At 42.9% G+C, this 27,447-nt stretch overlaps 1 protein-coding gene across 2 annotated transcripts in view; it reads right to left on the reverse strand.

Annotated features, from left to right (window-relative positions):
• The window catches only part of LOC136560524 (glypican-5-like), a 378,454-nt gene that overhangs the window by 332,703 nt on the left and 18,304 nt on the right, over positions 1–27,447 (reverse strand). For both annotated transcript variants that reach the window (XM_066556402.1, XM_066556401.1), the window contains exon 2: positions 20,139–20,300. In XM_066556402.1, coding sequence (XP_066412499.1) covers positions 20,139–20,300 — 162 coding nt within the window. The remainder of the gene's footprint in view (positions 1–20,138; positions 20,301–27,447) is intronic.

Raw genomic sequence — 27,447 nt, forward strand, 5'->3', positions numbered from 1 at the left:
ATCATTTTCCATTAAAAAACAGGAGGAGGGCAATTTCTTCTTTTTAAATTCTCCCTGGCACCAGCCAAAGATACGCACACAGAGTTTTGATGAATTCTGTCCCTCAGTTTATAAGCAACAGTGTCCACTCCACACAATGTTCATGTGCTTTATCTCAGTGTGCTTTTCCAGCTATTTAACAGATCACACAAGGTCGTGGCTCAGACCTTAAAATTAAAGATGTTGCATGTGGAAACCTCCTGGTGAAAATGAAAGGAAATAACAAGGCACAGTCTTTTGGGTCAGCAGATTATATGGCTTCAGATTTGCTGGTTTCAGAATTATTACTTACATTTTCAAAACAGATTTTAAGCAGAATTTAAGTGATTCTCCCACTTTTTCTTTTATTATTATTCTTTTGGGAATGGTTTGCTGTGACCGACCCTCGCATACATTTCAACTTGATCTACAATTTTATGTTGACTGCCCACTGTCCTAACTCAAAATAATTCTGAAATAAATTCTGGGACTTGTTCTGAATTACAAGTTTTTAAAAAACAAAACAAAACAAAAAGACTGTACAGCTGAAGTTTTCACATGGTTTTCCACTGGAAAGGATACGCATGTTACTTCTCTATAATTGCCAACTTCTAAAACATCACATATAGATAATACATTTTAACCTTACAACATATAAAGGTTCTCAAAATAAAAGTGGGATGAAAAATATTTGGAACTTTGTTTTTATACTATATACATATTTAAAAGATTAATTACTTTTTTTTAAATTGAAGAGTTAAACTCTTTAATAACTAAAATGCCAAGGTCCTCCTCTCTCATGCAATGAGCACAACCTGGGATAAAACCAAAAGCAGAATCTAAACACAGTCCAAATTTGAAAATAAAAGAATGAACACATCCACAGTTCTCTATGCTTATAAGCTTCACTGGAGACAAAAACAACCAACCACAAACAGCATCCAAATACTAACAAGAAAAAGCCTTTTCTCACTTACAGCTCAACACAAATATTAAAACCATTTCAGATGAAATTTCATTTCCCAAATCACAGGTCAACAACTGCATCAGTTTTAAATAGCAGGCCAAGATGAGAATGTGTCCAAATTACTCTAAAGGTCATCATAAAGGCTTAATTCCATTTTTATATCCAATTTTTTATTTAAACAAATTGTCATGCACGCGAAACTGAGAAATTCAAAGGCTAGCGTGTAAATAGACTTGAGTTAGTTCACTCACGAGCCCTCAGGCTGTTAAAACTCATATCCTGGCAGACCAATAAAACTTGTATGAAATCAAAATGTTTGATCTCCAGAATGCCGAGTTCTTTGGTCCCAGGCCAATAAAGAACCTAACCATGTGTCTGTCTTTAAAGCACATGAATCCAGGGCTGACCCTGCCTTGTGCAGCCAGTGAGCCACAGCAAATGGCTGTGGAAGGAAGATGAGAATGAGGAAGTGTCCTGAGGCATCCAGAAACTTGTTTGGCAGAACAACAATACATTGAGTGTTCAGATTCTTTTTCAGACAAACTGGACTGTGCAGCACAGCCCTCCTAGGCTGGAAGACCCCAAGCATCTTCAGGTGACGTGCTGCAGACACTGAGTGCCTGTCTTAGCTTGAAAGATTTATCTGGGGGTGTGTGTTCTATCACCATCTGTCAGAGCTGGGGCAGTTCTCTGCTGTCCATGGGGCAGTTTTTTCTTTCTCTCTCCCCCAGCCACTCCTCCCTCCAGGAGATCTCTGCTGTTAATGGGCCACTAATTATTAATTACCTTCTGTCCATGGTCACTGAGTGTCCCTGCAGGGCTGATCCAATTCCATCATCCCATGGGGAGATGCTGCGCCCAGGGCAGGAGCCAAGCATTCCTACCTGGATCCAATGTGAGCCTGGCACAGCACAGCAGCCTTTGCCCAGTGCATTGCCAGAGGAGCAGCTTCTGCTGCCCTGCATGGCCAGAGGGAGCCCAGGCCCATCTGCAGCAGCCCTGGAGCTGCAGAGGAAAACTCCCCCTTGTGCAGGATCCCTGCTCCAGCAGAGCCACAGCTGGCACTGCAGGAGGGCTGAGCCCCCATGGGATGGGGCTGTGCCACCGCCCCTATTCTGACTCTGGCAGGGTTGTTTTGTATTACTGCATTGTTTATTTTTTATTTTCTTCCCTAGTACAGAACTGTTATTCCTATTCCCACATCTTTACCTGAGAGCCCCTTAATTTCAAAATTATAATAATTTGGAGGGAGGGGGTTTACATTTCCATTTCAGGGGAGGCTCCTGCCCTCCTCAGCAGACTCCTGTCTGTTCAAACTGAGACAGTGCCGCGTTCTGCCCCGGCTGAGGCTGAGCCCAGCCCAGGACAACCCCAGCTGTGATGACACTCCAGAAGGGTCACACAAAATACTGGATAGCTGCATGGAAATGCTCTCAGGAGACTGAAAGCTAAATGTGGCTGTGAGGAGAGACACCACAGGGAGGGGGTGGCTAACCAAGCCCACTCCCCACTCCTGCCATGTGCCTGGACAGCACTGCATGAAGCATGAAAACAAAACATGACAGCTCACTGTGTTAGAGCAAAGCTGGCCTTGAAATGGCTGCTGTGCTGCATAAAACAAAGCCACAGATACTCACTAGAGAAAAGGGGCCTGTACAATTAGGAGTCAACAGGCAGGAGTTGTTTGCAATCATGCAGCTGCCTCTGAGGAAGGAATGTGCTAGGGGTTAAGATTTTTTGCTTTCTTTCTCTTATGGAATTTTCTCCCATTTGTCGCTGGGACAATAATGACTGGTACTTAAGAGAACAAAAGATGTGGCTCGGGAAGGAGGAGGATGAAGGGTGCAGCTGGCTACTCTCTTACCTGGGGGGGTTTCTCTTGGGAAGGGCAGAAATATTGTGAGATTTTGGCCGGGGCGTGAGGGGCTGAGCTAAGCTCTACTCGCTCCTGGTACTAGTTGAAAGGAAACCAGTGAGAGTCTCCAAGCCAAAACTACAGTTTAATAGGAAAATTAAAGGCAGAAAACACTGGCCTAAACTGACAGATATAACCTGGATATAAGCTGGCACCCTGTTGGTCAGGGTGGTGGTAGCAGTCCCATTAAATGGTGGCTGCACTCCTGTTGGAGGGATAGATGTGGTCCTGTTGATCCTGTAGAAGGGTCTGGTGTTCCTCTGAAGGTCCAGTGGTGGTGATCTAGCTCTTGTTCCCTGGCAATGCAGTAAGTGAGGGCTGGCTGTGGTGTTCCAAACCTCAGATTATAACCAGGTAGGAATGCCTGGTTCCTATCCCTGGTGGAGTGTCTCACAACAGGATAATGTCATTTTATCAGTCATGCAATGAGACTTGGTGGCCTATGAACAGAAGATATCCCCACCCCAGATCAGGGGGGACGAGTCATGGAAGGGATAAAGAACACTGGCCACCTGGTTTTAACAACTTAGGGAGATGGTGACAGAATACAGACTTTTGGTTACACTTACACTGTAACACTCAGCATCGAAGGAGCAATGGCTGAGCTGCTCCTCACTGCAGGGAGAATTCACTGCCAGAGCCCAGCCCTGCACTGCTCCTCCTGCCCTGGGTGAGCCGGGCCTTGTGAAGAGCAGCCGTGGCTCTGGGACCTCACCAACACCCAATGTGACTGGGAAGGAGCCTCACCATCCATCCAGGGGCTTCAGGGGTAAACCTGAACCCAGGACTCCAAAGCCTCCCCCTTCCCAGAGGGCATGTTTCCCTGGTGCAGACATCTCTGCCAGGAGAAGGGGGTTGGCTTCAGAAACTCATCTTGGTTTACAGCACGGTGATGGTGATGTCTGGTCAGGACAAGCAGGCAGTGATGCTGATGCACACCAGCACCTGCACATCAGCACATCCATTCCCTTCTCTCAGGCATGGACATGGAAAGACAATGCATTCTGTCAGCAGCTCCTGGTGCAGACGTGTGGAGCTGCTCCTCAGCACTTCCCACGGGGAAAGGGCTTGGATACCACACTAACACAGGGAACTGCCTCCCTCACCCTCTCCTCACCCAGCAGCCCTTACCCACTGCGAGTGCACCCCAAGTCCTCAGAACTCTGAGGTACTGGATAACATGGCTGGCTTTGTAATTTCAAGCAATGCACATTGGTATATTCACATTTGGCTGTGCTTCCATCCTGTCAGGGTGTAAGCTCACCACACAAAGTTTTAAGCAACAGGCAGTGCCAGAACAGCTCCATTCTGATTCCTGCTTAAACAGGGCCTTGTGCTGCACCACCAAACCCAGCACATGGCCTAGTGGCACTTGATATGACAGCAGTCCCAAAAGGTGTGTCACAGTGTGTGAGGGGAAGAGTGGGTGGGCTGGAAGCCTGCACTTTGCTTTTAGTATTTCAGTTTTATTGATCTTGAAATAAAAACTCACTAAAACTTGCTATAAAGCCCATCAGTCATAAAATAAGATCAAAAGCAGACCTATAGAAAAGATGTCTGCTTGAGGAAAAGACCTTGATGATGGTTTCAGAAATACAAGAAAGCACATCTTTAAATAATGTTTATAGCCTCAAAACTGCTCTGTTCAGACAGATTATAAAATTAGATAAAACTATCTATTGCCTTGAGTGATGACAGGAAAATGAACGTTTCATCCTCTACAGAACCAGGAATCTTCAGATAAGATTTGTCTCTGCCATCACAAGATAAATCACCGTGGGTCTCATGCTGCTGTGATTTACACCAGCTACACCTGGTGCAACTCGAAAGCCTTCACTCAACTTACTCCACCTGCAAGGAGCCATGAGGAGAATCAGTCTTGTGATACAAAGAGATAACTTAAAGATCTTTGAAACCTTCATTAGCTCTTTGCATTTTCCTTGAAGCTGTGCCATCCCCAGCCTTATTTTATCTTTGTTATTCATCAGCACGTTATTTCTAAGTCTACAGTGGGTAGATGTGCAGGTATGTATTTCTTTTTATACAGCTTTTTCTACATGTCTTATTTGTCCTTGAATTGTTGGGTATTCCTTTCTGCAAAAGTAAAATCATTGTTGAGGCTAGTCTTGCTGCTCAGACCTAATGAACACACTTAGGAAAAAGAAAGGGAGGGAGGAAGTTTGGTGAATACTTAAAAAAAAAAAAAAGAGATGACAAATCTCATAGCCCATTAGAAAATGTCTAGATTACAAGGCAAAAAATTACAACAAATTCTGATTCAGACCACTGAAATGACACTTCCTGTTCTCCAATTAAAACATACCTGACTCATTAAAAAGCTCCCTCCACTCTGAAGTTGATTGTGCGCTCAGAAATGACAGCTCCTGCTATCAAGTGCCACGTGCACGTGGTTAAGGCATGCAGGAGAGAGAATAACCAACCCACAGACACACAGCAGCTCCCTGCCAGCAGGACAGACTGAAATAGGAGACTTTTCTTCCACTTTAACCAGTGCCCCCAGCTCCAGACTCACCTGCTGCAGAAGCAAACTGCTCAGCAGGGTGAGAGGGATGTCAGGTGTGTGCACCACAGCCACAGATATCCCAAAACAGAACTGGTGTGAACAGCAGCAGCTTTGCTGGAAGGAAGGCTGGCTGAGGACATTGGAAAATGAAAGGTTAATTGGGAAGGATGGCATCTGTTATGACATGATTTGATACTCTGGACACAGAAATTCTTCAGCCACAGAACTCTGAAGGTCTCAGACTGAAAATTCTATTTTCCTTCCCCACTGTATTGGCATAGCTAGTGAAACAAAATATCTCGGTTTTGTTTGAACCTTAACTTTCTCTCATGCCCTTTGCAGAAGTTACTCTGCACATTTGAATATCAAAGCACTGGTCTTCTTCTCCATCTTTTCCAAATTTTGCCACCACATACAGAAGCAGGAAGAGTGAGGCAGATGTGATAAACAGTCTCAAAATCTGGAGAGGGGTGATGGAGAAAGAGTATTTTTGCTGCTACAATTAGCATGCAAGCTAAAACATTAGGAGGTCATAAGAGTAATTTTGTTTTCAACAGAAATTAACTACAGTGGGTTTTGGTTTTTTATACATTTACTTTCTCTGCAGGACTAAATCTCCATAAATTATATTATTAAATCCAAATAAAGAAGAGAAGTGCCTGCCTCTCTTTGCATGTGTATATATCAGTACTTTACATTTTCTGTATCTCATGTTCTTTTGGCACTTCCTGACTTTCTCCTGTCCCCCAGCAGGACCCAATGAAGGATCCTTCTCTCAGGAATCCATTTTTGGGGGTTGCCAGAAGGAGGTTTTTCAGTAATGAGTTCAAGCTGGCTCGTACCCATTGCAGTTCACTCATTTGCCACTTAACAATATATTCTGTGGCACATCCCAATAAAGTCATCTTCACTGGGGAAACAGAACCCTTCCCTTTTCTTTGGCATCATAATTGAAAAGCTTTAGTTTCATTCTGTCCTTGGAGCCAGAGCCCAAGCTCAATTAAATCAGTGCAAAGATTATCAGGGTTTTTAACTCCTTCTGGACCACAGCCAAGGTGAATGCTACATTCTGTTTTGTAAAGACTACATACATTTAAATCAGAGAAGACTTTCTCATTCCTGTGTTTGCAGGTAAAAAGCAATATTCATCTTGGTAAGAGCTGCTTCATCACTCACTGGTGCTATATCCTCCTAGTACCTGTCAGCACTGCTCAGTAGCTTCATGCTCAGGGACAGAACCTGCATGCCTGAAAGCTCTCACCTTCATGAGAGTTATAAATATCAGCCACTGCCACATAAATCCTGACAGTGACTCCAGGATGGCAGTGGCTTCAGCAGGAGCTTCTGAATCACTGAAATTCCCTTTACTCCCAGTGCACAGATGCACTCTTCCATTATTCCCAAGGATACTGAAATTAGTTACATACATGAAGACTGACATGTTCATAACTAATCCCAAACAATCAACAGAACAGCAGTCTGGGTTAAAAGGATTCTCCCTCCTGCAGCTGGTCTGCTGTTTCTTTAATTTCACATTTGATTGCTAGTGCCCCCAAAACATTAACTTTTTTGCAATAAATTTGGCGGCTTTCACATTTTCTGACCATTTTTTCTCAGCTGACTATACTTGAAGAAGTTAGTATCTCTGGAGTGTTAAGTTTAAAGCATTAAAAAAATTAAAACTATTCCTTAAATTTAGATATTTATATTTGTACCTTTAGACCTACTCCCCATTCTGTGTGCCATTATTTTGTCTGCAGTGTTCCAGCATTTTACACCTCATGTTTACAACTACCACGTGCTCCTTTTCTGCCAAGTTTAGTGAAGAAGGAAGGATGCAATGTGCTACAGGAGGTGAGTCCTGCCAAACCCCAACAGCCTCTTTTCACCCCATTCACTCTGAAAAAAAAGTGCCTCAGATTTAGCAGTCTGTAAGAGCATTTCAGAGACCCACACATCTCTGTGCTTTTAAAATATAAAAATTTCTCATATTTAATGTTAATTGCACACCTACATGACTGGCATCTGGATCATTTCCTGCTGAGTGAGATGCAGAAATAGCCCTGATTTTTGACTTCTAGTCCACAGGAAAATATAAAAATCAGCTCTTTGCCACATGTCAGAAGTTTTCCTTAGAGCAATCTGCACAGGTAGGAACAGAAGGAAGGTATTCCAGAGAGACTGGGCCATATTTCCTGTTAGGACTTTCACACAACCACCTGGCCCAAAACTGCTGAGAGAGAAAAGGAGGATATCACACATGAGGAAGTGATTAAATGCATGTAGAAAAGACATTCTAGCTTACATAACTGCTTTCTGTCTGCTGGTCAGCTGTTATTTCTCAGAATGCTATTTATCCCCCCAAAATTCCTGCCTACCCAGCTGTATGAGCACTGTTCTTGGGTGGAACAGGAGCCTGCAGCTGGGCTAAGCCTGGTCAGGGGGAGAAGGAATGAGGAGAGGTGGCAGAGCAGTGAGCTCTGCACAAGGTGCCCCCGGGGCACAGGGCTTCAAACATTCCAGCAATCCCTGGTCATGCATGGAAAATGCAGATACTACCAAGAAGCCTTCTCAGAACACAGCTAAAAGGGACAAAAAGAGATTGACATGTTCCATGTTTCCACATGTGCATCTCTATAATCCTAAAAGCAGAGACATGCAATGGATTGTTATGAAAAGCATCTACTCCTGTCCACAGCCTTCTGTTCACAATAAATGCTATGAAACCCAACAAAAGCAATAACAGAAAGGGTAAAGAAATTATTATATCCCCTACAGACACACCTCTTTTCCCACAGCAATCTAAAAGAGGCTGAAGGAAGCTCTCACAAGCATTTGACAGAACAAATCAGAAAAAAGTTACACAGCTGCAAAAGAGTCATGGCAAAAAGGGTGAGAACTATTAAAGCTCTTCTTTCTGCAAAGAATCCATGAAGGTTTGCGTCAATCCTTACCTTCCAAATGTAAACCATCTAATTTTAGCATGGTACAAAGACACAAGTCTCAATACAGGAAAATGAAGAGAGCCAATCTCAAGCCTTTCTCTTTCCACTGAAAAGATTCAGAGCAGATGAAGTTATGTTCAGCAGGACAAAACTGTTGAATCCTTTCACATCTGAGAAAAAACACCCTGTAATTGTTATGAACAGGCCTGTAGGACTGAGGGAAGGATCTGGGAGTATGCAGGGAAGACAGGACCCGTGAATTCCTTACTTGCAAGTCCTATTCTTACATTGCTTTCACTCAGATTCACTCCAAAGCCCAGAGCTCCTCCACACCATGCCTGAAGAACAGGGGGAGGGTGGAGTGGTTTTGGTTTGTTAATTTTAAATTTTTTTTAATTTTGAGATTTTTTAATGGATGTGTTGATGAGCGTGGTGGGCTTTAGTGTTGGTTAACTATTAATGTATTTATTTTTTGTTCTGAGATAGTATTAGGAGAAAGGTAAAGTAGGTTTAAAATTTTAAAAGGTTATAAAGTTTTATTAATAGTAATTAAAAGAAAAAAGCTGATAATGTAAAGAAATAAAACTTAAAATTTTGAGTTTCAATTTCAATGGGAAGCTGCTAGGCAGGAGCATCAATCCTTTCCCCACTGAAATGGATAGGAAATAATGCAGCACATTTTATTTATAACATCAATTTTCCTAATCCCCAAATCTGAATGTAGAGAAAATGTCTTGGGCTATTTGTCAGGCTGATGACAATTAAGAGATTCAGTACTTCATTAAGGAAACCCCAAGTCTCAGGAAAACAGCAAACAAAAAACAACCCAATAGCAGCTTCCAGAATATTTACACTCCATCTGCAGGGTCTGAAGTGGAGAAATGCAATCCAAACAGATGTCCCTGAAAAAGGCACAGGACCAGGAATCCACTTAATTACTTCAATTAACTTCATATCTGATATGCTGCACGTCATCTAACTGATATTTCTGAGGACAGATGGAAAGCCATGTCCATTAAAAATCATATGGAAAAGTCAGTTTTAGTGAGAATTGTGTTGACATACCATGGATTTGAGCAGACACCTCTACATGGTTACAGCACAGCAGCTAGCTGGATATGCTGGCATTTCCTTAGAAATACCCTCTCCCCACACTGGTGTACACAGGGCTGGTCCAAAGCACCTCTGACACCCTTGCCACAGGGCAATCAAAAAAATAAAATCAGAAAAAAAGGACACAATCACAAAAGAAACACAACAGCAGGGTTTGCTTCCTTACCTCCAAAGTCTGCTACAATTCTAAAAACTTTTGAACATGTTTTGTCTGAAGTAATTTAAAATCAAGTACATCTCTTTTTAAACTAAAGCCTCCTCCAAGCCTGCCAATCCCAAAGCTCTCAGCTGGTGGGTGACCAGGGAAGCCATGACACTGCCAAGTATCAAGGAAACTGTGAGCTAAGATCCAACATGAATTCTGAAATCTGATCTAAAAATCCCAACATAACTCAGAACACTCTCTCTTACACTGAACTACACGACCCTGTTGGTTTTGCACACTCTGCATGTGTCTGTGCTGCTGTCTCTGGTGTTACAGGAACTGTGATGTTCCCAGCCCCAGCCCATCAATAAAATACCCCACAACAGCAATGAGTCACTTTCTGCCATTAACTGTGTGAAAAGAAAACTTTATTCTCTTTTTTCACAACCAGACACACCTAACAGTTTAGATCAGTAATGCATTATGTTACACAACATTACTAAAAGGCACACATTCAAATTACTCTAAAAGCAGAAACAGATTACATCTGCATAACAGATTCACTAATTTGGCTAAAAATCCCAAAATAATCTAAGTCATTCTACCTTTGCCTTCTAAACCAAGGCCAAAAAAACCCCAATGGCAGTGTATATGTAAACCTAAAAAATAAATTTAATTTCCTGAGTACAGTATTCATCCAGTGAGTCTACAGCTGGCACACTGCAAATGCCACCATCACTGGGGCACAGAGCTGAGACTGGAATCTATTTCTATCTCCTGTGCTCCCCTGAACACACTTGCTTTGTGATTCTGCTCTCTTAACTTTGCAGTCCCAGTAATTTTCTTTTTAAGTCTGAAAATGCAACAGTGAAAATGAAGAATTTCTGTCCTTTTACACCCAGTTATCTATAAGGTTTTTACTCATATTTTTATTGAACTGCCCAGCATTTACAGTATTGCAGTACCAATGCTCTTGCTCAAAAAAATCTACAATTTTGGATCTAGAAATGGCCTAAGAAAGTGCCTCTCCTGTTTTCAAATTCACAAGTAAAGGGCTAATAAAACAACAAAAGGAATTTTTAACAACTGCTCATCTTTGGGAGAGAAGGATATGCAATAAAAAGCTGAATTATCATTGAAATACCCCCAAACTGCAAGTCAGTGGTCTTTTCATTCCAAAAACCACTTTGGAATAAAAGTAAAAATAAATAAATAAAATAAATCCTTTGTGCAGGATCTTCACACACTTACACCCTTATTCAGAAATTTGTCAGAAGACATTCTTTCTCAGGTCTACGCCCACTTCTTTTTCAAAATGTCAGCCTGACTTTGGCAAGCAAGAACCTGAGCCTCAGCTGCAGGGGGAACAGTTGGATTTCAGATTTCCTGAAGCTTTCCTACAGCCAGCAGCAGAGCCCTGGGCTGAGGGATGGATGAAACCAGACTGGGGCAGTCATGATGGGAATTTCCTGATGGAAACACCACGTGAGACCAAAAGGGAAACAAAGGGACAAAACCACCCACCTTCTAGAGCACAGGAAGGAGACAACAGAAATTTCACAACAAGGCTGTGAATTAGGTGTGCAACTCCAGAAGAAAGGACAATAAAGGAGATATACCAGGTAGCCAAGTCCTCAGATTCATTTGCTCACTTTGCTTTTGCAGGCTTTTGGTCTTTTTTTTTTTTTTTTAATGAATGAACACTTTGTCTCCAGCCATTTTTGTGGTTTCTATCTCAACTAACATCTCATTAGTTTGTTGGGCTACAGTTCCACCATGTTTCTGTACTCTGAAAATAAAATCAACAGCCTGACAAGGCACTGGAGAGAACAAAGAGGAAGAAAAAGACAAATACAAACACCAACAGGTGAAATATGGACAGGGATGGAAGATAACCAAATACATGACCACATTATATATATATATGTGTGTGTGCAGGTTCAGTAGATTTCTTCTTGTAGCACCACGATGCCCTAGCCACATTGCCTGAAAAGCAGTTATAAATAGATGATGAAGAGACTGTCCCTGCCCCAAATTGCTGACATTCCAGGCATCAAATGGCAGCCACAGGAAGACAAGCTCAGGAAGAAAGTTTACATGATGATTGTCAAGGCTAAATGGATGATATCTTATCTGGATGATTTGCTGTTTCCTTTTAAATGTATTTAATGTTTATTTCTCTCACCACTTCACATGGAATCATCCTGTCCTTTCAAAGCCTCGGGCCAAAGAGTTCCATAAAATCTGTATTTAATAAATTGAATGTTACAAAGATATCTAAACAATACAGCACTTCTGCTTAGCAGTCAAAGCACTGCAATCCCAGGAACCAGCCAAAAACTTCAATACTGATAAGTGTATAATGATTTCCAGTGTCAGCTTCTGGCAATATTCTTGTTATCCACAAGCACAGCTCTGCAGATGCACTCCTCAGGAGGAGCTGCAGCATTTCCCAAAGCAAAGCTGCACTCAGGACCTGCTGTAACAGGAGCTGCTCACAGAGCTGGGCACTGCCAAGGGTGACTGCCCATTGCCACTGCGTAAGAGGTGGCAATCAAAGCACTGCAATCCCAGGAACCAGCCAAAAACTTCAATACTGACAAGTGTATAATGATTTCCAGGGTCAGCTTCTGGCAATATTCTCCAGTTATCCACAAGCACAGCTCTGCACATGCTGGAAGAACTGCAGCATTTCCCAAAGCAAAGCTGCACTCAGGAACTGCTGTAACAGGAGCTGCTCACAGAGCTGGGCACTGCCAAGGGTGACTGCCCATTGCCACTGCATAAAAGGTGATTTCAGTCCAATAATTAAGACTTCATGGAGGGTTTTCCTATGTTTAAGGAGAAATCCACTATTAACAATGCTGTCACCAGCTGTAGTTACCCTATAAAGACTTATGTGGATGTGATCATTACTGAATTTGGTTTGCAGGACAGTGATTTCCTTTCTACAGCTAGAATTAAGCATCCTTCCTAGGTTTTCATTTATTTTTCCACTTGATTTGAAAGCATAGTCACCAGAATTTTCTTATTTCCTCCATTATTCTTCTGATTTTTCCTGTGTTCTTTTAAAGACTTGTGATTTTCTTCCTAACAAGCTGCCCAAATGACAAGCAGCAGCCAAGGGATACATTAATGCAATCAGAAACACACAGAAATTACCACCAAGACCAAGAGGTATTTACATTCCAGAGGAGTCAGAGATGCTGATTAAACACCAGCATCACAGGTGGATAAATCCTGGCAGTGAAGGCACAGAGAATCTTTACAGCTCACACAGCTCTAACATGAAAGGGAGCACAGGAAAAGCCAAAACTGTTCCCATTTGGTTTTTTATACTGGGAGAAAAGGCTGGAATTACTGGCCTGTAATTACTACTGTACCTGACATTTAGATCCCAGCAGGTGACCAGCAGCATGGGTTACAGTGGAAAAAACTGAATGAAAGCTGTACTTTAGATGCAGGAGGGGACCATTATCAAGGAAACACAGAATGGGATCAGTAGTTTGATTAGGGAAATTATCTTTTCAGTTCAATTTAAATAACCTTGAAAAAACCAGTGAAAGCCATACAAAACCATCAGATACTTGCTTTTTGTAATGTACCCTATGGGAAATCAAACAGTATGGGAAGAATCTAGAGGCACACAGTCTTACAGGACATGAGAGGCTGGAATTAACTTCTCCACAAGCTCATTTTATGTTTAATAGGCACTACAGGAAAAATTTAAAGATAGATTTTATTTAAAGGTTTTATTTGGGACTTTTCCCTATATAATTTTCAACCTGTATGTAGAAATAAAGTAAATTTCTTAAACTATTCATGGATAGTAGATCTCAATGATTTCAATCTCTATGAAAAATGGAACCATATTGTATTGTTGGCACCAAGTAAGAAACATATTAATTCTTTCAGTAATGTACAGCATGAAAGCATCAATCTGAATCTAGAATCCTGACAAAAATGTACATACAACTTCTGAAAAGGTATCACTCCAAAGCACCACAGGTAGTCCTTCAGCCAAAAAGAAAATATCACCTCACACCATTCAGAAAGTTTAGAGACAGAACACATAAGTTGCACAGAGAGTTCAATAATCTCCATTCACAATGTAATATTAATATTTACTCACAGTCCCTGGCCCCCACCAAGATTTTCTTTTAATTTTGCACATTCAGAAGATAAAAGGTGAGAGCATTAGGGAACAGCACATTGCAAACCTTTTATTTTGCTGAGAGAAGGACAATTACAGGAAAGAATTTAACAACCCCTTCCACCAACCCACATGCAAAGACTGAAATCTTGGCAAAGCCCTGGGCTCTAAAACCATACATGGCACATAGAAGATAAAATCTTACAGGCAATAACATATTTGTAATGGTAAGATTTCAGGATCAATGGACACCATGGAACAAGTAGGCAGTGTGTTTAGAGCAGGAGAGCTGAAGCACAATTAAACAGCATCAGCACACAGTCAACACTGCCAATTCTGCTGTGGCAACCAAAAGATAACCTGGGAAGAAGGGAATTGAGGGACAGTGAGCCCAACAATGGATAATCACACCACTGGGTAATTGGTACATCTTGGCCTACACTTGGCAAGCTCTGGAATTATCAATTTCCAGGGAAGGAGGGAAGCATGTCCATATTTCTGATAGATTTCCCTGTTCATTTACTGCCCATGCCCTCATTTAGGGCAAAGCAGCCCAACCATGCCAAGACCAAGGACAAAAGGAGCATCTCTCACTCCTGCAGCAAACACCTCACGAGACTACAGTAAGACAAAATTCCTTCCTCTCCAAGGTCCCTAGAAAATCCTTTTTGAGAGATATCCTAGGGTATATGATGTTCCACCTCAGGAAACACATCTTCCCTTCCCTGTTCCTCCCTTTACCTGCCTGCAGCACCAATACACCCACACTGAGTGCCTGAAGTCTGTAAAGAGTACCCAGTGCAGTGCTGTGTCTGCATTTCAACAAGGACCAGCAGCAGCTGAGCTGAGCCTGGTTTGGTCATGGGGATGAACTCAGGCTTCTGTACCTACAGCCCCAAAGGCAGCCAGCAGGGCTGCACAGCTGGGAAGGGACATTGCAGCCTTGGAGGCATGCACAGCTCTCACTGCTGCTGAGGACACAGATCCACTGGGGCCCTGGAGCAGGAGGGGGACAGGAATGCTCCAGCAGAGCCTCTCCCTCTAGTGGAAATCGTTTTTGCCTAGAGCAAAACCAAACTCTGCATCCTGGCCTGTTGGAGTCCTGGATGCTGAGAATTTCAGACTTTCTGTGCTGCCAGGCACTGAGCCCAGGAGAACACTGCATTTGACCTGAGGCCATGGAGAAGGTTCCAAAATGGAATGACAGAACTGGGATAGTGGGTGTGGAGTTTGAATAGAAGTGTGTAATATCACATGGTGGAAAAATTAGAGTTTGAGGTTTTAGAATATAGTAATATATATGGTGCAAGATGGAGGTTTTAGGGCAGAGACTGGTCCTTCTTCTTCACCTTCTTCTTCCTGGGTTTGGGTGGTATTTTGTCACTGGACATTTTGTGCCTTGTTAATGAAAGACTGCAGAACTCCCTGCTGTGAGACTGGAACTTCCAGCCCAAAGGTCAGCAGAGCACAACACAAGTGGGAAGGGGTGGGGAACAACTTGGCTGAGTAAATAACCAAGCAGTACAGGACTACAAAAACCTACTTAGAAAACAACACTTCTGCATTTCTGTAATCCAGCAGTAAATAACAGGAACCAGAAGCACTGGTGGTGAGCTTTGGCAGGTTTCTGCTGGTGATGGTTGGCTTTTTTTGAAACAGCTCATCGATTTTGGACTGCATCCATCTCAGCATCGTGGCTACACTTCATGCAGTAATTTACTTCAAACCAGAGTGCACTTCTACAGCCAAGTCTTTGTTTTGTAAATGTCATTGCACTTCAACACCACTAACCAGACACCCCTATTTCAAGCTGATATTCCTAAATTCAGTAAAAATAAGTATCAGGAACACTGCAAGAGAGCCAAATGAAAACAGAAAATGTTTTTGACTCCACACAAGCCTGAGTGCACTGTAGTGTATGATTCCCTTCTGGGAGAGCTTGGATCAGTTGATTAATGGGCCCACTGGTGTTATCCATCCCAAGATCCCTGAAACCATCCAGTCATCCCCATTCCCCATGGAGGCTTTCAGAGGAAAATCTCTGTGCCTTAGGACTTTATGGATAAACAAGGCATTAACTTTCAGGCATTTTACTGACAACCAGAAGTCCTGGACTGCTACAACAAGCTTCCCTTTCTGTCACTCATGTCCTTCCCAAGTATCCTGCTTGGATCAGATGGCAACAGGGCAAACCAATGTGCAAGCACTGCAAGGTCAGGGCACCTGCAGCTATTAGAAACTGCAGCAAGGTGCTTACCCAACCAGCACCTTCCCATTCTGTAGAAAGCAGAAGGTGAGCACAGCTTTGCCAGACCCTGTGGGTTAGAAGTGAGAAGAACAGAGCTCCAAAGCTCATCCTCCCTCCTGTAGCTGGGAGAACACTGGAACTGGTCCCAGCACCCAACCCTCCAGGTCAGATGAATGTTATTTCAGAAAAGCAAGACAAATTAGTGCTTTATGACCAACAGACTTTGTTCATGGAAGCTTTCTCTTCAGAGATTAAGTGAACAATCCCTATTGCCTACTGTAAAAACAAGTGCAGAGAACAGTAATTCTTTTAAACTGTTGAACTGTTCTTTTAAACAGTTTTTCACCAGATCTCTGACAGCTGCTGATTTGGTGACTGAAAAGTGATGTAGGTTTAAAAGTATCTTGTTCTGCCTCTGTGCAGAGACTATCAGCAGAACAAATAAATTATCAGTGTTTGGATTCTCATTACCTCAAATTAGCCTCAGCATACGATGACAGGAGCAGAGCCAAGCTGTCTGTGGGTCCTCATGTGGCACCTGTTAGCACTCCATAAAGGACACAGAAAAGGGAGGCCAGGTTCTCTCTGCTGTCTGACCACAACAAAGCTTTCCTGTCAGACTATCCATACCTCTTCTGACAGCACTGTCAGCCTGCACACCCACACTGCTCCTAATCCATTAACAATTAAGCACTTGCCACACTTGGAGGTGTCCCCAAGGGGTGCAAGGACTGCATGAGGAAATTGGGGCAGGGATGGATGACTGGTACCATCACACAAAGACATCCATCTAAAACAATACATTTGTTTACAGACAAGCCTAAAATAACCACTGCAACAAAGGAAGCAGTAAGTTCAGAGGAGAATCTTCTGGTTATCACAGGGGAAAGTGAGATACAAAATGAAAGTATCCTGTTTCCTCATTCATTTAAATAGTTCTGCTGGGCATTTCAGGCTGCAGCCACAGGAGCAAAGACAGGCAGGCACATCTTTGGGTGGGACAAAGTGACCTGCTCCAAAATGCACCCACAACAAAGCCAGCTGTGCAGAGCCAGAGGCTGACAGGGAGGATCATCACAACAGGCGCATTCCCCTCTGTTACACTGCTCCTGTTACAGCCTGGATCACTCACTCATCTCATGCCCCTCCTCCTCCTTGCCTATGATTCCATTTGGAGCAGTCACACATCTGTAGAGGGACTAAAACCATGGCTAGGACCTCGAGGCTACACCATGGACCAGAACATGAAGAGAAAGAAATGCATCAGCTTTCTATGAAACTCCCTCCCACAGGCCTTGCTTGCATTCAACCTGCCAGGGCCCCAGATGTTGTGTCCCTGAATGGTTTTGCAGGAGCTGATTGTGATGCTGTGCCTCCCAAGCAGGCCCTTCCATTCCCCTGTCCTGCTTCTCATGGGGAGGGCATTTTTCACTGCAGTTGGTGCCAGTGGGGCTCTTCCTACTCACATCAGTGCTATGAGCACTTGAGACAGGCATTCCAGCAAAACACATCCATGCAGAGGCTTGATTCTCTAAAGTGTCTGAGCAAAAACACTGCTAACATTGGAAACTTTAAAGGGGAAAAGTAGTGGGACAATCTTAGTGCTGAAGTTGTCCATATAAATGGATTGGGCACTAGCCCAAATACAACAAGCCTGCCCACAGCTGTGATATATTTAATCAGGTCTTACAGACTAATTATCCTGCACAACTAAATCCACCTGTGAAAACTGTCTTATTTCAGTTGTGGGCAAAGCTACTTCAATAACATTTTCACTTTCAAGAAGAAAACCCCAAACAGTATCTCTTCAAGTCCAAAATACCCACAGCCACCTGCAGTGCCAAGGCAGTGTAGAAGGAATATTTAACCAAATTCATATCAAAACTCCTACTCACCTGAGAAAGCTCCTTATTATTAATACTTGTGGCACTTAAATGTCCCCAGAACTGTCTTGTGACTTCTTTGAAAGAATATAAGGAGATGATAACTTAAAAAAAAAACAGAAACCAACATTCTCTTTGGGTGTCTCCCCTTCCAGAAAAGTTTTCTCTTTTTCCCAATGAAATTCAACTGCCACCACTATGTTCTCAGTGATGGACTACTGAAAATCCATCTCTTACACCACAGTAATCTTGAAAATTATTTCATCAGCATTGGTGTAATATGAACAGTATTGTCTGCTTAAAGTGCATAAAAACCAGCTTAGATTTCCTTTCCTCAAAAGCAGGCAGCAAGGCTAACTACTGCTTTGCTTTGACTATACTAACAGTACTAAAAATGTGTATATATAAAAGTAAATTGTGCATGAAAATTGTACAAGTAAACACCACTCCATACAAATTAATAAAGTGCTATTTTTCAGTAAGTCTGAGTCAATTCTCCCTGCTGCAAAAAAACATGAAATCTAAAAAGCATCTGAAAGCTTCTAAAAATCAGGGTTTCCTTTTCTCAGGCTGTAAAATGTGCTGTTGGCACACTCACTTTATCATTCAAAATAGCAACAAGTGAAAACAGCCCAAAAGACAGAGTTAATTCAATGCAAAGATCTTCTCTCTCAGTAAATGTCTCGCACAGCACCACTCTTAGCAACAGAATGTTGATCCAGCACAAGATAAAGAGAGAGGCTTTTCCCTGACACCTGGGACAAAACCAAAGAACAAAAGCAGCTCCCAGTGCAAGCCAGCAAAGTTACATTTCTCAAGTGTTCCCACCTAATGCAGACAGAAGGCCAGCCACAGCAAGTCACAACAAACAAGCTATTTACCCACTTCCAGAAAATGCTTGTAAATTTAAACTGTGTGAAATGTCTAACTACTGCTTTCATTCCATCAAAAGGCTTCATCTGCAATGGACAATAAAGGCTCTGGCTTGACCCAAAGGGGCTGCTAGGTCAATCTATTCTGACCTTACCTTTATTCAATCATAATACTGAAAGATTGCTTGAATGAATAAGCAGCATTTAACAATGCCAACAGGCACTCTTTCACTACAGTGCTCCTCTGAAGTGCCCTCCAAGCCAATTCTTTAATGAAAGGGGATATCAAACATTTCAAAAAATTAATTGTAAAATAAACCAAAAAATGCCATTTCTCACTTGTGGATAAAAAAGGAATGATATTAAAAAAAAAAAACAAAAGAAGAAAATTTTTCTCTTGCCCCTTTCATGTCTATTTCAGACTTCCACCATCACTTATTGTCAATTTTTGATAATATGCTGTCTCTTATTAACTGTCAGTCACATCTTTTATTTATAGTATTTTTACTCAAATGGGAGAAACCAGACAAAAAAAGATACCACTGATAAAACCTGCCTTCTAACAATAGATCTTAATCACCCAGGCCTCAGCACTTGGTATTTTAATAACTACTGGCTTCGTTTCAGAGCCCATTCCATGAGGGTGCTCAGCACTGAACACAGCAAAGCAGAGTTAAAATTAAGCACATAATTGGGCCCACAGAGGTCAGTAAGCTGCATTCACCACTCACTGACTGATTTAATCACTCAACTACCATAAGTTTAAAGTTCACAGCCTATGTTTAAATGCCCTTCTAGAGAAAAGCCTGCAGTACCCAACACTACAGTGCAGAGTTCTCCCCAAGCATTTTCCTCCCTGTAAGAGTACAATAACCACCTGCATGGAGGAGCTAAATAGTCTGATAGGTGTCTGTTAGAGCAAGGAATCTTGCATTTTGTCATGAAGTAAGAGCTGTATTCTCATTTGACATGTCAGAGCACTCATTTTTCAGCATCCACAAATAAATGCATCTTCATTTAATGTTCTACACCTGTAAATGGTTTAGCAACATAAGAGAATATCAAAAAGCATGACCAGCAAGCACTGAAAAGACACTTAAAAATGCCTTTAAAAAATCCACACTAACCCCAGAAACCCCTTAAATCTGTTCCTAATTAGATTTAAGAAGATGCTTAACATACCAGTCAAGATTAAGTGCCATCACCCTAATCCCAAAGCACAACCATCAAAGAACTGGCAAGCAAACCATAAGGCAGTGACAAGAGCATGCAATGCAAGAGGAATGAAAAATAAAGATAAGAGCTTTCCTTTGAATTGCAGAGAATACTGTTACAAACTATCCCAAATTTCCTACCTTGAAAAGCTGTGATGTGACCAACAATCATGTACTTCAGCTCAAAGTTCAGGGCCTGGATGCTCTGAGCCCTCTCCCTCCGAACAGCTGCCTGGTAACTTTCTTCCATCTTTTTGGTGCAACACGTTGGTGCCCTGTGCTGGCAGATCTGTAAATCTGACTCTTAAAGCAAACAAGAAAAACATAAAAATTAGAAAACCCCCGAACTCACACCATAAAAGAAATGCATCTTAATGTCAGAACCACCACATTTTCAATTTTGAAACAAGACAAAGCCCACAAGGAGTGACAATGTGAAACTCAGCTGTTGTCAGAAGGACACAAAGTTGTGATGATTTCATTTGAGTAACATGAAATTCTCAGCTGATAAGTTCTTTTACACTCTTAAGAACACTGGGCACAAAAGTCACCTGAACACAGTCAGGGGCACAACAGAATCATGGTCATGAAGATGCACCATCAAAGGGGAAATATTTCCACCATACACCCTGCACTAAAGGTATCAAAACTTGAACGTGTGAGTGATAACCTTGCCTCAAATCAGGATCCAATACTCAGCCCTAGTGTGCCTCAAGGAATCACCTACACACCTCTTACACTAGGGGAACCTTCTTTAAAAATCTCTGAGCTCCCAGGCAGCTCATCAAAATAAAAAAAATTAAAGGCACTGCAATCACTCTCACTTTGCAACTACAGAGAAAGTTGAAGGCTGATTAAAAACCTTATTCTTGTAGAATGTTTTTATTTTTTTTTTTAATCATTCCATCTTTGTACATGTTTTAGTAAGATTAGTATCCTTGGTAAGGAAACCTACATCACAGAGTTGTGGTGACACACTCAGGGTTTGTTTGTTCTACACCACAGGACTTGCAGGTGCCAGAAAGGATCTGGTACACACTGCAGGTGAGTATTTTCTGAAGCTCCACAGATACACATTTTTAGAAGGGGAGGAAAAAAAGGGAGACTGTTAAGCAAGCAAACCCCAAAGCAGGGGCACATAAATATCAGAGCCCAAAGTGTCACACAGTTTTAAGTGTGACAGCGTGTCAGGGGCTTCCTTCCCTTCCTTCCCTCCACCTCAAAGCAGAAACAGAGGCCCTGAGGGAAAAGGGGCACAGTGTCCACCTCCCTCCCATCCCTCAGGCTCTGGGATGGAGACACCTTTGCCAGGAGCACCAGTGGCACACAGGTGGCCAAGCTCCCCACTGCCACCCCAGCACTGGCTCTGTGGGCCATTCTGCTGGAGCTGTGTGTCCCCACACTGCCCCTCCCTGTGCCCAAGGGGGTCTCTGTTTTCCACCACTGCAAACACAGCACCAACAGGGCTGGAGGGCACACGTGCATGAAAACCACCCCAATTCTCCAGAGAGCCACGATTCCTCCTGAGGGTTTCTCCCCCAGGCCACTGCAGAGAACCCAGAGCAGGCCTTGGGATGGAAATATTAATGAACCATCACCTGCACTGCCCCTCACACCTGGCCCTGCAGGCAAATGCACAGCAATGCATAACTGACAGGGATCAAAAACACGAGGATGCACTCAGAAATCAGGAGGCACCCCCAAAGGACCAGGCTCTGCTCCAGTCAGCAGCTCGCTGAGTCCAACCCGCAGGCAGGAGCTTCAAAAAAATAAATAGAAACATCTCATTTGACTCTAAAATATTGCTTCCAGTTTATAGTCACTCTCATTTGAAAGTGCAGCTAATTTATGTCAAGAAGGTCAAAACCAAAGTAAAATATTTCAATTCACTACATTTTTATACAAGTTTGCAAACAAAGTTCAAAGTTGTCACAGACTGAGCTGAGTCAGGTACCATTTTGGAGGTGAGTTTGTTTCACACTTCAGTCTAATCTCAAAAATGGGAAACAAGGACAGTGTGAAGGCCCAGGCCCCACTGAAGGCCCTGTCAGGAGCAGCAGCAGGAGGGCTGCGCTCGCCACCAGCTGGGCACGCTGCTCCCAGGCTGGAATGAGCTCCTTGGATGGGCTAATTTTAACCTGGATGGGCTCCCTGATCCACTTCACCCCCTGAACACGTGTGTCCTGTGACAGGAACTGGGGCACAGGGAAGGACCACAGCTCAGAGCTGGCACCAGCAGAGCACCAGTGAAATTGAAATGCAGGCTGCAGAACAACTCAGTCAGACACAGAGTGTCCGAGCACAGGGACTGGAAATGTTGCTCAGCATCTGCAGGGCTGGGATGCTGACACCAGAGCATTTCTGCTTATAGATAAGCAATGTAATAGCTGGCTCTCACAATTAAGAGATAAGTATTATGTAGATGTATAAGGATTTTATTGTAAGATGTCATTCCATAGTCCTCTTTCCCCCCTTGTAAAAACCTTAGTATCAAGACATTCAGAGGAGGCTGGCTTGGTACCAGGAGGGGCAGCATCACAACACCTGAGCTCCAGTCAAGAATCTCCACCAATGCATGGCACAGAAAGAGCTGACTGACAAAACTTTAAGAGGGACTAAAGATATGAAAGGCAGGGCATCCATTTTGTAGATAAGCCACATGGCCAGTAGTCACAGGGGGCTCCCAGTGCTGTAATTTTTCCTTTTTCAGTTGTTTGTTGTTTCTGTTGAGGTTTAATAAAATTTTAAAAAGTGAGCAGTCGTTTTCCACAGCAGGCCTCTGCAGTTTTGTTTGACAGGGCTTTGCAAAGCTCAGAGCTGTATCAGGAAAGGTTTGAAATGGCAGGAGCTCTGTGCTGACCCTGGCTAGGAGGAACCTGTAGCTACCAGAGCTGCCCCTGGCACTGCCCTCTGAACTGAGGCACACAGGAACCTGCTTCTCCTCCAGAAAGCTTTAAGGATTACTGATATCTCAGCTGGAACTGCACTCCTGGCCTTCCCCACCCAGATATTTCCCCCATGAATGCTCCAGGAGCCTGAGCACTGGGATTTGTTGGTCCAGAGCCAGAATGACACAGAAGGCACTCCTAAATAGAAACAGCACTAAGCCCCTGACAGTTCAGGAGCCTGATGTAAAACACAGAGCATTGAAGGCCCAGCAAAGAGCAAGCCCCACTCTCCTCACAGCACTGTCAGGTCAGAGCTGCCATGCACACAGCCTGGCAATTTCATCTGCTCCAGCATTAGCCTCAGGGTATCACTTTTAACACAATTATAGAAACCTAATAAAAGGTTTCACTGCTATACGTGCCTGGCTGCTGAGATTAAATTAGAACTCATTAGTAATGTCTTAATGTCTCTAATAACTCAGATACTAATTTTAGTTTATCTCATCTCTTTCATCTTGATGAAGAATACCCTCTCCAGTGGGAAGAGGGGAGGAGCAGGGACAGAGGGGGGGCTAAGCCCCCAGAGACAGAGCACCCCAGAGTGAGCTGCCCACCAGCCCTGAGGGCAAACTCCTCCCTTCCTTAAGGAACAAAGCCTTCAATACACCAGAGAGAAAGCACCATTCCTGAAAGTTACCAGCAGCATCATTTCAGGATTTCACCCTGCTAATTTCCCTCCAGGACTTGTGTTATCAGCTTTCCCCAAGCTGCCCCTCATTTCCTAGCTCGCAATTTGGGAGGAGCCTCTACCTCAGCCTCCCCCTTAAAGCACATCTAACTACACAAGAGCTTCATCCAGTCAAGTTTCAAGCAACTACAAAGATGAACAATACCACAACCACTCAGAACCCATTTCAGTATTTGACTACACTCATGGTAAAATAAGTGAATTAAAAATGTCTATCTGAAGATAATTTCCCATGTTCCAACTCACACCTGTTTTTTTTTCAGCATACAACCCTGGAGCTCCAAGAAGCTGACTCCACTTTCTCTGTTTTCTCCCAAAGGGCAGCAGAGAGCAGTATGGCCTCCCTTGACCTTAATCTTCCTACAACTGAACAAACCCAGCTCTCTATTCCCATGTGTTCCATGATGGGAGCCCCCTGCTAGACTAATTTTGTGCCACAGATGCAAAGCACCTGCATCCAAGGCACCTCTCTATTTCATTTTCTTATGCATTAACTTACTAACAGAGCAGAACACTTTCAACTCTACATGCCTGGGCTTCAGTTCCAAAGGGTTTATTATAGCTTTCCTAAAACAAATTAATTTTCTGCTTCAGGTCAGATGTAAGGATTACTCTGCTGATTATGTACATTATTTTTCCATTCAAGTCTTTTTCCCTTGAGTACTGGTTAAAAATATGGCCTGGCTTATTTTTTAAAGTGAGAAAAACTACAGACTTTAAAACCTTACTGTTATTATAAAAAACAGGATAAAGTATCTTCCTCCACTTTGAAAAACTGTCACATTCAGAAGAGTAGGAAAAAAAGTACCTGAGTGTAAAGCATGTGTGTTTTGGAATGCATCAATGATCCCTGATGAAAACTAGTGTGCAACCCCAGAGCAATTAATACATGCCAAAGGCATCACCTTCAGACACTGCCCTGTCACAATTATAAATTACTTTAGGTGCTAAATGCACAGAAAACTATGTATCCTACCTGACATCCATCTGGCCAGCTCCATCAAAATCAGCTGTGCAGTATTTTGTGTGTTGCTTGGAGAACTTTTTTGGTTTGAATCAAAAATTTTGGGACTTCATTTTGAGCTTTGGCACAAATAAAATCTAAGACTCTGGCCATTAAAACTAGCTGAATCAGTATTATTTCCCAAAAGCAGAGAGGCCTGTTTAGCAAACAAAATTAACTTCTTCCAGAAGCTAAATATATATTCATTTTGTTAGCTGACCATGTAGTTTAACAGCTCTGTCCTTAAAATGCTGCACACACTGTAAAAGCCATCCTCTGCAACCAGAAAGCCAAATTTAACACACACTAACTGATCTAGCTGCACCAACTTTTCCAAAGACAGGCTGATTTATTTTTTTCAAACAAGCTGAGCCTCTAATTTCCACTGCAGAGAAGAGTCCTGAGCAAGCACAATCAGAGGGTGAGCTCAGTGCAATCTTTCTTCTGACAGCTTTTGCCTTTGTATTTTGACAAACATTTCAACAGTATTTCCAAACAAAGCTTTGTGCAAAGCCCAAAATTTTAATGTTGTACAAATACCTTCAAAGGCTCCAAGACTGATTATGCCTCAGTAACACAGAGAAAGGTGCCAGGAGTACGTTGCATTGTGTCTGGCCCAGCTGAACAGGAGCCAACACTTCATCCTTCTTGAGACTCATCTGTCTGGTATAGCTGCTGCCTCAGCTTGGGGAAAATTCAGCAATTACACACAAACTGATTTGGGGATGAGGCCAAGTCAGATGAAAAAGGAGCTATTTCCAACAAGGGCTCTCCCTGCAATGACTTGGGCCGTGAGCAGAGCCCACACCAGCACAGCCACATCGAGGAAAGGGAATCCAGCCACTGCAGGCTGCCCCAAGTTTGTGAGGTTCTTTTTTCATGCAGCCCCAGCAGTGCCCAAACCATCTCCACCTTCAGCTGCAAGCCTGCTGTCAAGAAACTCACCCAGTGGCCATCCTCACCTGGCAGGGAGCCCAGCTCCCTGTGCACAGCCTTACACCACAGCTCAGGCCCACCACAAGCAATAAAATGTTTGCAGATACAAAGATGTGGCATTTGTGAGGGTCCCCAGGAAGAGGTGAGAGATGAGAATTTGACTCCATGTTTTCAGGAGCTGATATATTAATTATATTATATTATATCATATCATATCATGCTATACTAAAACTATACTAAAGAAAGAGAAAGGATACATCTGGAGGCTTAACAAGAATGAATAATAAAAACTCATGACTGACTCAGAGAGTCTGACACAGCTGGACTGGGATTGGTCCTTAAATTAAAACAATTCATATGGAACCAATCAAAGATGCACCTGTTGGTAAACAATGTCCAAGCCACAACCCCAAGCAGCAAACACAGGAGCAGCAATCAGATCATTATTGTTTTCATTCCTCTCTGAGGCTTCTCAGCTTCCCAGGAGAAAATCCTGGGCAAAGAGGATTTTTCAGAAAATATCATGGAGACACAAAGACAAGCAAAGGATCTTCAACTCATCAACTCAACATGTGCAGAGCCAAACAGCTGCTGTTTTATCTGTCAGTGTGTCAGATATGGTAGTCACTATGCTTGAAGTAGTGCCAGGAATTAGCACAAATATCAACAAGCCAGGGCACCAGTGCTCTGGGACATGAAATAGCAGCTAACTCAATAAACCTGCTCTCTGGGCTAGCAGTAAAAGCCAGGCAAGCTCCAGGGAGCAGAGTCTAATTCAAACTGAGGTGTCTTTTCTTCCTGCCTCAGGTACACTGGAGCCAGGCCCTCCCACACACATTTCCTGACTAGGCAGAAAGAACTTTCCAATCTAAGTCTTTCCTCTGTTTTCTTAAAATAATCCTACTATCAGTTTTAATATAAAGATCACACAGACAAACAGCACATTCAAAGGTCCCTTGAAAGGAAGAAGCTCATGAAATACCAAAGCAGAGCCCAAATTTGTCCCATCCACCTACATGCAACTTGGCAACAAGCATATATCCAGCAGGAAACCTTAGAAGTGCAGTTTGGAAAACACAAGTTAAGAAAATTTCCTTTCCCCCATCCCTCCTTTCATAATGTACATTAACAGAGATACTATTTAATTGGATCAGTAGACTTTGCATTCTCAGTGTTCCTTTGAAATATGCTGAAACATGACTAAGGCTATGACCAGATGTGCTACTCCAGTTGAAACAATCAAGGCTCAAAGGTAAACACCTCAAGTTTCATCAAGCACAGCTTAGATAACCTACTAACACAACTACCAGCAAGTGTAGCTACTTCCAACTTTGTCAAGTCAAATAGCATCCATTTGTTCAAGAGTTCTTGAGTAGATGTGGAAAAAAAAGTATAAAAGCCCACAAAAAGGAAGAACTCCTTGATGGCACTGGAATTACACCTGCACATCCAAGGGTGGTGGGAACCTAGAGTGGGACAGCAGCCCTGGGTGTCAGACTCAGAGAGCTGGCAGTGCCCCAGCCTGCAGGACAGCTGGAGGCCATCAGGCACCAGCCCTGAGCAGCTTCCAGAGCAGGAACTCTTCCAAATACACAGCTCTCAAGGGCAGCATCTGCACACTGAAATGTTGTTAGGCCTGCTGCTAGGTGCATTTTGTTTGAGTTTTTTTCCTTTTCCCTCTGCTGTTTGCCTGGTTCTCACTGCTCTTGTACTCTGATTTTTGGTGTCATTTCTAAAGCACCTTCTGCCTTACCCCATAGGTCACTGCCTGCTAGGATTTTTACCCTGGCTTGTTCCCCACAGAACCTGTCTTGTGCCTGGACCCAGTGAGCAAAAAAAGCATCTGAGTTTCCTAAACTGAATGGCCCTGCACTC

This window comes from Molothrus aeneus, chromosome 10 (assembly GCF_037042795.1).
Source record: "Molothrus aeneus isolate 106 chromosome 10, BPBGC_Maene_1.0, whole genome shotgun sequence".
NCBI lineage: Eukaryota > Metazoa > Chordata > Aves > Passeriformes > Icteridae > Molothrus > Molothrus aeneus.